The 12,955-nt window shown below is 40.0% G+C and overlaps 2 protein-coding genes across 2 annotated transcripts in view; one reads left to right on the plus strand and one right to left on the minus strand.

Moving 5' to 3' along the window:
- Positions 1-7,047, plus strand: part of dip2ba (disco-interacting protein 2 homolog Ba) — a 42,743-nt gene extending 35,696 nt beyond the window's left edge. Inside the window, 11 exon segments of the mRNA XM_051071192.1 lie at positions 382-491; positions 1,100-1,230; positions 1,338-1,449; positions 1,451-1,507; positions 2,107-2,277; positions 2,550-2,611; positions 2,748-2,805; positions 2,935-3,009; positions 3,249-3,423; positions 3,521-3,644; positions 3,799-7,047. Coding sequence (XP_050927149.1) covers positions 382-491; positions 1,100-1,230; positions 1,338-1,449; positions 1,451-1,507; positions 2,107-2,277; positions 2,550-2,611; positions 2,748-2,805; positions 2,935-3,009; positions 3,249-3,423; positions 3,521-3,644; positions 3,799-4,051 — 1,328 coding nt within the window. The 3' untranslated portion in view covers positions 4,052-7,047.
- LOC108876379 (transmembrane protease serine 11D) lies at positions 5,453-12,593 on the minus strand. The gene is made up of 5 exons (XM_018665838.2): positions 12,478-12,593; positions 11,449-11,632; positions 10,207-10,484; positions 9,325-9,467; positions 5,453-9,226 (listed from the first exon to the last, which is right to left on the minus strand). The coding sequence occupies exons 1-5, from the start codon at positions 12,545-12,547 to the stop codon at positions 8,990-8,992; spliced, it is 912 nt and encodes a 303-aa protein (XP_018521354.1). The 5' UTR covers positions 12,548-12,593; the 3' UTR covers positions 5,453-8,989.
- Positions 12,594-12,955: the final 362 nt, after the last annotated feature.

A 12,955-nucleotide genomic window follows, 5' to 3' on the forward strand; every position in this document is an offset into this window, starting at 1 on the left:
GTTTGCTCTTTATCTAACTTTGAACATGTTGGGGAAACCTAATCTTGACTGAAAGCTACTCTCCAGTCCTGATTATGTTCAGTAAACATTCAGTCATTTCTTAAAATGATTCCTGAAGGTTGCACATGAACAGACTGGTACTGCATATGATGTAGGTGTGATGAGTTAAAAATAAATGTATAGCTTTTCAAATGTGCACTGAAATGGCACATTTACATCAGAAATTATACCACCCTCCCACTCAGCCAAAACACCGACCAGTTATCAGGTTGCAGCACATTCCTGATAGCAAACAGTAACACCAACAATAACACAGAGAAAGTATATGATTTATTTTGTCCTATAAGAAAATAACAAAAATCCTCTTCCCTCTCCTACCAGACGATCTCCCCAGAAAGCGGCCCCCGCACATCTATAAACCCCCCACAGCTGAGATGCTGGCCTACTTGGACTTCAGTGTGTCCACCACAGGCATGTTGACTGGAGTCAAGGTAAATTACTCATGCAGCATAAATCAGTTTGAATCCCTTCAGCCAGAGGGACTTTGTAAGTCTGTTTTCACATTCATCTGCTGAAGAGTGAACGTTTATCTGTGACACTACAAGTAATTTGGAAGCCAGTCCTGGTTCACTATGAAATTTACACAAATGTGATGTAGAAATTTGAAGCGTCAAGTTCACATACACTGAGAATTGACTTTTCATGTATGTTTAGTGTCTAGTGCCCAGTCGCTGAACTTTTGAACTGAACAATGTTTGCATATTCACAGCTTTGGATTTTTCAATCAGGGAGAAGGAGTAGATGTCATTTTAAGATTTTTTAATGTGTTAATTGAAGTTTTTTGTAGAAAAACTATTTCAGACACAACTTAATATCCAAAGATGATTTTTTTAATATATCTTATGCATTTTGGAGAAAATCTTTTGGGTAAATACTTGAATCTTGACTAAATACAAATCTTGCTGATAAAGTGAGGACTCATGACGTGAATCTACATTATTGAATTCAAGTCATTTTAGCAAGAAAATGCATGTTACAGACACTTGCCTAATAGATAATAACAGCATTTTTTAAAAACATTATATACATTTCTTGTCAGATGTCTCATGCTGCAGTCAGCACTCTGTGCCGCTCCATTAAGCTGCAGTGTGAGCTCTACTCCTCACGCCAAATAGCCATCTGTCTGGACCCATACTGTGGCCTGGGCTTCGTCCTGTGGTGCCTCTCCAGGTAATACACGCACACATGCACACACACGCAGACTGAATATCACATTTCATGTAACTGTACTCTGTAATCGTGGCAGTGTTTCTATAGCGAGTGTGTTTTCGGTCCAGTGTTTACTCAGGTCACCAGTCCATCCTTATCCCTCCCCTGGAGCTGGAGAGCTCGCTGCCTCTGTGGCTGAGCACGCTCAGTCAGTACAAGATCAGAGACACCTTCTGCTCCTTACTCTGTCATGGAGCTCTGCACCAAAGGCCTGGGCACCCAGACAGAGATGCTGAAGGTCAGAATCACACTCACACAGTCTGCCACATGTGGTTCCCCTTTAAAATTACTGCTCTGTCATTTCTGTCATTATTCTAATAACACACAGTGATATATTACTTTCTCAGAGGAGTCATGTCTGCTCCAAAGGCAACTAATAAACACCCGTCTAATCATTTTTAAATGATTGTGTTTTGAAAGCTGTAATGAGAACAAGGAAACTAGGTTTGAATTATTCAAGCAGAGACGTGAAATTATCAACAGAATGAAAATATTTTTTCATTCCTGTATGTAACCGATGATATAAAAACAATTAACAGAAAATTTGAAGTCTGTTGCATTGTTGACCATTTAAAATTTATGTTACAGTAGACGGTCATCTGACAGATGCATAGTGTACTTATGAAATGAACTGTACGTGTTTACAGCAAATAGAAGTTAATGTCTATCTGTAATAAATCTGATTCTTGTGATTCTTTATATCTCAGCTTATTCTCCTGGCCATTCAGAGCACTTTGGATAAAAGTGTCCACCATTGCTGAGTGCACGTTTGTGTCAAGCTCCATCGTCACTTAACCGTTGAAAGTGTGAATAACCTTTATCCGTGCGTGTCTCCAGGCGCGAGGTCTGAATCTGTCGTGCGTGCGGAGCTGTGTGGTGATAGCAGAGGAGCGGCCTCGTCTCGCTCTCACACAGTCCTTCTCCAAGCTCTTCAAAGACCTCGGCCTGTCGCCGCGCGCCGTCAGCACTGCCTTTGGCTCCAGGGTCAACCTGGCTATCTGCCTGCAGGTTGGTTTTGTACAGATATACACTGCTTTGTCTCATGAGTTTACACCATTAATCTTTATTCTTCCTGATTTAGATCATTTCATTTCTGTTCTCTTGTATTAATTTTAGTGTAGTTGTCAGTGTTTTGCAATATTTCTGCGCACACGCTCTTTTTTTTTCCCTTTAATCCAATTTACAAAGCAACCATTACTGTTTCTGAAGACAGAAGAAGCTTCAGATTCAGTTCAATTTTCCAGATTTCAGGAAATTTATTTTCCTCTCTGTGTCCTCAGGGAACTGCTGGACCAGACCCCTCCACCGTCTACGTTGACATGAAGTCTCTGCGTCACGACAGGTAAGATTGGAGACACTTGTAACCAGTGCAAAGGCAACTACAGTCATTACATGATGTGAAGTGGTGATAACAAACACAGTAGGTCGGTCAGGTCAAACAGAGTGAATGACAGGCCTCTTATGTCTCTGTCTCTCAGGGTGAGGCTGGTGGAGCGAGGAGCGCCACAGAGTCTTCCACTCATGGAGTCAGGCACTGTGAGTATTGATTATTGACTGGTAAAACTCATTTGTGTGATGGTCACACTGGCCACAGACCCAGAGAGGTAATAGAAGTGGTTGCGTTATCCCTAAAGCTAAAGCCTCCTTTTTATGTTCTCCTCTAAGATCCTGCCGGGAGTGAGGGTCATCATAGTCAACCCGGAGACCAGAGGCCCGCTGGGAGATTCGCATCTTGGGGAGGTGAGTGGGCAGAGACGATCATGGGATAATAAGGTCTTAACATTTCTCTCTACTGTTTAATTCTACAGCATTTTTGACTGGTCTCACTGCCACTGAATAGATACAAAGAGCAGAGCTCAACACTAATCGATTAATTTGACTTTGTCTTTTAACCACAAGGGAAATTGGTTGTCTCAGATTTTAGAGGTCACACACATACAGAAATACTCTTATCTGTTCGTCTGTTCGTCTCTGTTTAGATCTGGGTGAACAGTCCTCACAGCGCCAGCGGCTACTACACCATCTATGGGGAGGAGAGCCTGCAGGCAGATCATTTCAACACCAGACTCAGCTTTGGGGAGCCCCACACTCTGTGGGCCAGGACGGGCTACCTAGGCTTCATCAAGAGGACTGAGCTACTGGATGCAAGCGGAGGTGAGAGGACGTTTGAGAAAAGTTAACCTCGTTTAGTGCCACATAGGAATGTCTGGTTTTAGCCAAATCTCTATATTTTTGTTCTTTTCTGCTACAGATCGTCATGATGCCTTGTTTGTGGTGGGCTCCCTTGATGAAACATTGGAGTTAAGGGGCTTGCGATATCACCCCATTGACATCGAGACATCTGTGTCCCGAGCCCATCGCAGCATCGCAGAGAGGTGAGGTTCACTCTGTTTGTGTACCGGTCATGTGTGTAATGGGCAGTTGTCTTTACACACTTTTGTATTTGCTGAAAAAGACTGTAGTTCTAGACAGTAACACAGAAAATGCAACTGAATTCGGTCTGTGCCGTACACGCTTCTCGCCCCTCAGTGCTGTGTTTACATGGACCAACCTGCTGGTGGTGGTGGCGGAGCTGAGCGGCTCGGAGCAGGAAGCCTTGGACCTGGTGCCCCTCGTCACCAACGTGGTCCTGGAGGAGCACCACCTCATCGTCGGAGTGGTGGTCATTGTGGACCCCGGGGTGATCCCCATCAACTCCAGAGGAGAGAAGCAGAGGATGCACCTGCGAGACTCCTTCCTGGCAGACCAACTGGACCCCATCTACGTGGCCTACAACATGTGAACGCCCCCCCTACCAACCGATGCAGAAAACTGAGCCAGGCTCTGAGGACAGACGTGAGGGAGAAGGAATTGGGGTGCGTTTCGGTAGCAACCCCGATGTTAAACCTCAGACACACACTCAAAACACCAAACAATGCGGGAATGCGAGCACAGTACCAGTGCTGTAATGAGAACGTGCTTCCCTCTCAAAAACCGTTCCTTCTTTGCTTCCACCTGCTCGATCGCTGCAGTCCAGGTTCACTGAGATTTTCTCTCCTCTTAATAGTAGACACACCTGTCAACTGGAGGAAATTTGATCATCATCCTCTCTGTGCATCCCACTTCTCCCTCATAGCCCCAATTCATGTTTTTTATAAGACATTTTCAATTACATACCTTCATCAAAGAAAGAAATCCTACCCTCCTTCCATTCCTTGGTTTTTATCCTGAACCATTCATCCCTGTGTGTTTGTGTTTTTCTTTTTTAACCCCCTCGGGGCAGGGTGGTGCACTGGAACTGCTGAGAGGAGCTGGAACTTTCCCCTTTGCACTTTGAAGTCCTTGCACCTCTGAGTCCACTTCCTGTCTCACCTGCCTCAAGAGGACACCCCCCACCCCACCCCACCACATCCCCAGTTGTCTGCTGCTGTCACAAGGGCAAATCCACATCAGTATTAAAAAGCGCCACCAGCAAGTGCAGCCCACAGGGGCGATCCTGACATATTACCTTCTGACTAGGTGCACTGTGGCTTTCACCTCCCATCACATTCTGTACTTGCCAGCAGACATGCTGTCAGCATTCACACATTACAAAATGTCCTAAAAAAAATACACTTGAATCATTTGTTGGTGTGGGAAAAGAAAGACTCAAACCTGGATAGTAAAGATAAAACAGACTCTTCATTTGCAGTGTGACTAGGAGTTGGTAGTTCTCATGATTGTGATAGTACTAATTTTTTTAAAAGCACCAATTTTCAGAAGAAGAGTTGAAGCTATGCCTGGTGTTTAGGTGTGCATGCTAATTTGGAAGTCAATTAATGTCTACGTAAGGGTCAGAAAAAAAAGAAAAGAAAAAACATTTAAAAAACACTTACTGCTGTTCTGAAAGTATTTCCAGTAATAAATATATATATATATATATATATGTATGCTGCAAGGACACTTCATTTCCAGCCACCATCTTTGTTTGGATTAGGAAATGCAGTTGCAACATGGGAAACTTTTTTTTTTTTTAAATCATGCATCAAACACAGCTTTTTTTTTCATCCAATCCTTTCAGGATTGTGTAAATATTTTCAGAACAGTGGTAAATGTCAAAGATTTTTTTAAATGTAGCTGGGAAAAACTGATGTTTAGCTCTGCAGATTCAAATGTAATGTTAATATTGTCAGGGCAACAGATTTAGGCTTGACAGTTTGACTGCTTGGAAACAGCTGTTGACCAAAAAAAAACAAAACAAAAAAAACTAAACTCACTTGCTTGTTCTGGGACTTTTGACCATATCACACTGCCTTCATTAACTTACAAAGTTCTCACAGTTGTCATGGACTTCTAAAAGATCTAAAACTGCTCAGAATAAAGGAAGGTTTGAACATCTATAAGTCAACAAGCTGAGCAAACTCTGCTGCTGACGACCATTCTATATGATTCAAAGCTTCAGAAGAAGTGAGTAAGTAACCTTGAGTTGATTTTTTTTTTTTTTGTCAAAGGCTAGAGAGAGTTTCACAGGATAATTCACTGTCACTTGAACTGAAGTGAGCTGCTAGCTTTATGTCTGTGTGCAGTTTCCCATCCTAAAACAAAGAACATCAACATTTAATGTCAATGTCACAGTCGATGTGGTAAATAATCAGAAGGCAGAACAGTGCCTTTGAAATTGCGCCATTGTGGTATTTCCGATTATGGACTTATGAATTTCTTAAAAAAAAAAAAGATATCAAGAATGAGGACAGAACTTTGCCTTACTAAACCTGTGGATCCACAGTTCTTTATACATTTAGTCACTCCTCTCTGGCTGTAACATTAGTGTATGTAAAGGTCTGTTCCTCAAAACCCATTCATATCATAATTGTTCTTTTTTAGAGGAGAGGGGGTGTCTTGTAGTTTTTAAGTTTGCATTCATGTCTTTTTCATTTCACCATTACCATTTTAAACCAATTCCTTCTGAATGTCTGTAACACTGAAAAAACGAAGTTAAATTAAGAATGAACAGCAATCAGCAAGCAACTTGTGATTTAAAAATGGCAGAATCCTCCTTTAACAGGAAAAGGGAGGTGATAAATGAGGGTAAGGATATTGTCTGTATACTGTATTCTAGAGGTCAAATACTGTATTACTGGTGTTCATGTGTACATGGAAATGAACTTTGTCGATTAGAAAAAAAAACTTGACTGATCTTTCATACTTGACAGCATTTTTCTGCATTGTTAATTTAATGGTATCACATTGCAAAACAGAAAAAAAGGTTTCAGATTATTTTGGCAGGAACAATGTGCACTTTCCCAATATAACTTTGTGTCTGTGTGTGCATGTACAAGAGGGAGTGCGTGTGAGTGCGTGTGTCCAGTTTAATAGTGATATTTGGCTTTTCTGGTGCAACAAGGTTTGTCTTTTGTAAGAAAATGATCCCAGAATATTAAACCATTTTTTATTATTTCTTCTTCTTTTTTTTTAAATGTCGCCTCCACTGTATTTTTAATTCTTTTCATCCAAAATTGGAATTTAATATATTTTATAGGGTTTTCATCAATATTTTCCTGATATAATCTTTCTTTAAAACTGCACAACTTCTGCAAACAGCTGGTTTGCTTTAGAAGCAGCTTGACACACAATACAGTACATCGATATAAACCACTTTTCATTCAGTGATGGACACTGACAACATGTATGCGAGCCAGTATCTGGGACAAGTTAGAGTCACTCATGAATAACAAACTGAAACTTCTGAGCTGCTGTGTGATAATTGCTTTGTTGCTACTGTTTCACTCCGACAAGTTTTAATAAAGTTTTATAATTTCATGTTGCCCTTCAAGCCTTTTCAATAGACATTGGTGCTATTCAATAAGGGAAAGTTGACAGACTTTTGTCCTCCAATGTCATTACAAAGTTTCTTCCTGGATGCCCTTCTGTGTGTGAAAATAAGTCATTCTTTTTCCATGCCAACATCTTCAAAGTTTTTACTCACTGCTCAGTGCTAAAATTGTTCATCATCACCGCTTTTCATCAGCTCTGAGATCTGATGAAAAAAAATAATTAAATCCCTCAACAGGCAACTCCACCACCAGGACAATGCAAGTCGACATTTTCCATTTAAATATTTATTTCAGTTCTCAAGTTGTCGTGTTGTGAGGAAATGGCGATACATTTTCAAACCTCCAAAGTTATTCTAAGCACAAAATGTAAAATGTACATGTGAGGTAAATGAAATTAGGATCTTTCACACAAAAGTCACAAAAACTCAAGGGCCCACAATGTATACCTCAACGACTGTCTGTTCACTATGCATCGTCGAGCTGCAGCAAAGACATTCTAAACTAGTCAATGGTGCGATAACTTCTAACAACATGTCTTACTTGACAAAAACACTGTCACACTGTCATTGGATGTGTTTCATGTCAAATAAAAAAAAAAAATGCTTTGTCAGACTTTCTTGTGCTTTTTCTTGTCTCTGAAAGCTTCAGGAATCAGCTGCTGCATTACAGAAAAAAATAGCAGCTTCCTTCCACCAGGTGTCAGTTTATTTACTTTATGAGACACTGTCACAGTCCAGTTATAGTCAGTTTTGTCCACATCTACCATTCAGAAGTTCCTACAAACCACACACAACTTATTACTTCATAAAGTATGTCTTTAAAGACACTGAAAGCTGTCTTACTGAAATAAAAAGACCCCACTGTATGTTTTATTTGTCTCATTTTCAACAAAACATACACTTTACATCATAACCAACAAATGTACAACTACTGAAAGACCAACTGTCATCACATTCTGATTCCAAGTCTTAAATAGATGAATTCTGATTGGTGCATGGGAAGTACAGAATGTGACATCAGCTAACTCTAAACCAATGAGAGGAACACAGACAAAACACTACATGCTGATGAAACACCAACATTTTAAATGTGAAACAACAATGTATGCTCTGATTTAAGTTTTCAGGATCACTAATGTTACTCATCTCATTTGTTACTATGACAACACAAGTATTGTAATCTCTAACACATTTTGTGAATTCTCTTATTTCATTGAGAAACTGTTTTATTTCCAACATGTTTTCATTCCCAACCTTTCTTTTCTATAGAAATACAGGATATCAAAAGGAAACCATATTTGCAGTTTTTCCTGCTAGGCTTTTCTTCATTTATCATTTATCTATTTTTATATATTTACAGTACTGTGCAAAAGCTCTAGGCACTACACAAGTAAAGTGAGGATGCTTTAAAAAATGATGCCAAGAATAGTTTTTGTCAGTTAAAGTCACAGGAAGTGCAGTAAACAGAAAAACACTAAATCAAATCAATATTTGGTGTGACCACACTTTGACTTTAAAACAACTCTAGTTCTCCTGGGTACATCTGCACACTGTTTACAAAGGTACTTGGCAGGTAGGTTGTTCCAAACCTCTTGGAGAACTGGCCACGGGCTATGTGCATTTATTTGGTGAATGAAGACAAAACAAAAACATATAAAGCTCTCATGTGAAATAACCAAAACTGTTCTAACTTTGGGAGAAAATGCTGTGTTTATGTTGGAGACTGTCACTCTAATTCATCACACACAGGCCTTTGAACGAGCACTGGTAGATCTAGCAGGTTAATCACGCGGACTGGTTATGTTAAAAAAAAAGAAAAAAAAAATCCTACTGAGTCAATGGGGTTAGCCCTGATGGCTTCATGTAAAGGAAACATTCTAAACTGTCTCTAGTATAGCAGTGTTATTTATTGATGACAGACTGGATGTTTCAGAGCAGCATCAGAGCAGCACTGAGCATAGCTGGGATCAGTCTTGTGTTCAGTCTGTGTACAGTAGACACTGATGCTGTCTGACTTGTCTTCAGCCAACCTGCGAACCTGCTGGTTCGTGCGTACACCCCCGGCCTGTGAGGAAGTCCGCACTCTTCCCCGAAGCTTGCCACTCCGACCACATAAAACCTCTCCTCGTTCTCGCTGTAGCACTGCAGAGGGCCTCCGCTGTCACCCTGATGTAAACAGCAGCCATGTTGAATTGAAATGAAACCTGCAGCCTGTGCTGAGTTTGTACATTATATACATTATATAAACATACACGAATCAGTACCTGACAAGCATCAGCTGCTCCGCTCTCTACTCCAGCACAGATCATGTTCTCAGTGACCAGGCCAGCGTACCAGGTGATCAGGTTACATCTTCTCCTGTCAATGAGCTCAACCTCAGCTTCCTGCAATCTGTTCATCGGCCTGCCTACAGTACACACAACAATATGGTACAGGCTATGTAACTATGTAACTGCACATTCTCCCTCTTATAAATGAAAGCTGAATTCATAAGCAATAAAACACACCTTTGTTCAAATCACTGCACTGTTTTGTATACTGTTTTAAATCTATTCATTGGATGGCTTCACTATGTTCCAGATTGTGGTTTTAATCTTCCCTCTTGATCTCCCTTTCTTTTCCTTTTCCTTATTCCTGTGGAATTGTTGTTTTCATAAAAAATATATTGATTATTTACATGTGCTTTGTGTGTTTTGTTTACTAATGTGCAGACAATGTTCAGCACATTGTAAACACTGTTTTTAATAAGAGCTATATAAAACTTTAAAAGTATTAAACCACTGCATGATTGTTTAGGAGTACATGCAGCTGCAGGTGTTGGTAAAGTCATTAGTAAATTGTGGGGTTTTCATTCTAAAATAAATCATCAAGGCAGCAGCATTTAAATGTTATTGAGTCATTAATAAATAATTTTTGGACCAGATGCTCTGCAGCCTTCTTACAAAAGAAAGATCCATTATGAGTTACACATTAGAAAAATTCATCACTGACCTGCAAATAATCCAGTAAATTATTAATTAGGCATTACCAAAGTCTTGGCAGGGATTCAGAGTCTTGCTCAAGTGCACTTCAGTATGGAAATTTGATCATGACTCTCCATGACTTTTAATGATAACCCCGCAGAATCAGTGAGTTTTTCTACCAACCTTTGTAATAGGTGCTCCCCCATCCAGAGATGAAACAGTGGCTGAAGTTGAGGTTGAACTCATGGGTCACATTATGAGGAGTGCAGATGGGTTGGACGTGGTCAGTGAAGTTGAAGGGAGAGCTGAGGAGCACCAGCGTCACGTCATTGTCAGATGTGGCGTCATTGTAGTCCTCGTGCATTTTGACTGCACTGATGGAACGGATCTGGACATGATCTCCTGGAGCGGATAAAACATTAAGCCCGGCCACCACACGGAAATAGGCTCTGCTGATCCATCTGGACACGAGACAGAAGGACAAAGATTCAATTAAGAATACATTTGCGTCATTGTTTTTTTCAGAGTCTTGTACACTCTTACCCACAAAGCCCATTTTCATTTCCAGATCTCCACTTTGACCACTCTAATTAGCACACAAAGGCATACCTGGTACCCTTTATTGTACGAGCACAATACAGTATAATAACACACACTGGATAATAGAGGAAAGCTTTAATGTCCCGCAAGAGGCCAAAAATCAGTTAGTGCCATGTCTAGAGTGGTAAAACCTCTGTCTCGATGGAAGCAAATTAAACTGCATTTGCAAAGGGTGCTGGGAGTTCAGCAAGATGGCCTGAGCTTTCTGTGTCATGTGATCATTCAAATTTATACCACTGACTTTATGGCACACATTCACAGTTTTTTCCCAGGTGTTTTTTGTTTACCAGACTGAGATTAACAAACCAGTCAATCATATACAACAAATTTATCTGAATCACTAGAGGAAGTATAGACCAGGAACTTGTCAACAATAAAAAGTCCCTACTGACAACTTTTTTGATTGGATTTATGAACATTTACTCAGTTTAATCAGTGATAAACATACTACTACTACTGGTGTCTTGTAAACAAGTAATGTGTGTTTTGCAGCCAATATTCTTTCTATTTATTGTTACATTGAACACAAGTTTGTTCTCTTTAAAACCTCCATGTGTGAAACATTAATACAGACAATAAAATACTAGCCTTGGATCTGAAATAACTCATTCTGACACCTGCTAATATCCATCACACACTCACTCACATATTTAACAGCACTTTGTAGAAATCTTTTTTATTTTGCTGTGAGGTGCTCTCTGTTCTGTTTAGTCTTATACCTCAACATGGGAACTATCAATAGGTTCCTTCCTTAACACATGCAGACTGAGGCATATATGACATGTGAATGCGTGTTGGTCAGTTGGGTGTTTTCGTAATACTCACAGGTATTTGTAGAAGCAGTGTGTGGCAGTGAGCACCCAGAGGCTGTTGAGGATCGTCCCGCCACAGTGGTGCCTGGACATGATCTGGATGCTGACCTGCCAGGGCCACGCCCCCTCAGGAGCCTCCTGACCCCCCACTATCCGAGACATACCTGGGGGGGCTACGAGGGATCGCTGCCCACAGCCTCGTAAACACAGTCAAATAAAGTTTTCATGTAATTTCTGAAAAGACATCTTAGCGTTCACAGTGTTGAAAGCAGTAGTGTGACAGTAGTTGTATGTTGTGTGTGTGTGACCCGGCTATGTTGGAGATTAACACATAGATAAGATCACTTGGAACAGTCAGTCGATCAATTAGTCGATCATCAAAAAATTGGTCTATGTTTTCATTTACAATTAACTGATTATTTAGATCTGTTATTAAGCAAAAACTCACAGATTTAAACTTCTCAAATGTGTTGCAGCTTTTCTCTCCTTGGCTCTGTAAAGGACCAGGGAACAACAAACATGTCCCCCCCCTGCTGGGTCAGGAGTGTTTACTTCATACCTTACCACAAGTACAAACGTTTTAACAGCAAAATGTACTTAAAGTATCAAAAGTTAAAGTATTCATTATGTAAAAACCCTTCTTTCAGAGAGTTATATTGTTTATAATAAATTGTCTTATTTGATTATTATTTAATGTTTTCATTGTCAACATGTAAGTTTTAGGGTACTTTACATATACTAGTTTAATTTAATAGTAAAGCATCATACTTTATAAGATCATCATATGTTCTCTGTAAATCCTAATCTGAAAAGCAGAATTAGGAGTAAACAGTGCAATATTTGCCTCTGAAATGCTGTGGAGTAGAAATATAAAGGAGCACAAAATGAAAATAGTCCAGTACAAATGCACTTGGTTACCACTATCAGGAGGAAAAGTATCTTTCTTAAAAACTACTTGAGAAAAATGATTCATACCCATTTGGCGAAAAAGTAATTTACTGCTTAAACTAGAAGTTCCCTCCCCACCACTGCTTTTACTCACTGTCCTGTGGCGAAGTCAGCGGAGTCAAACACAAAGCGCTCACAAAGAGAAAAAGCCTCTTAATCTCCATCTAGTTGAAAGTCCTCAGGACATTTTTTTGACCAAAAACAAAAACAACTTCCGACCAATGACGTCATTTGTACATTTGGCTCGTGTGTTCTGCGTCACATGTGAAAGAAAGTCAATAACGAGATGATTTAAAGAAAACAAATTTTTAAAAAAACGGTGTTTTATTGTAGCTGAGGTAATGAAATGAAAAAAAAAAATCCACAGAGACTGAGTTAAATTTAAAATAGTTTTAATTCGTGTTCAGTTGTGTTCATTCACACACGTAAAATTACATAACAACAATAAGACAGGGGGGCAGATTACCAGGTTAAGAGCTGCCTATTTACAAATTAATGTGTGCTATTAAAGAGCAGAGTGCGGGAGGAGGGCAGCAGCCTGATGCAGACGCTGTAAATGAAAATGGCTCAGG

This window comes from Lates calcarifer, linkage group LG6 (genome assembly GCF_001640805.2).
Source record: "Lates calcarifer isolate ASB-BC8 linkage group LG6, TLL_Latcal_v3, whole genome shotgun sequence".
NCBI classification, from domain to species: domain Eukaryota; kingdom Metazoa; phylum Chordata; class Actinopteri; family Centropomidae; genus Lates; species Lates calcarifer.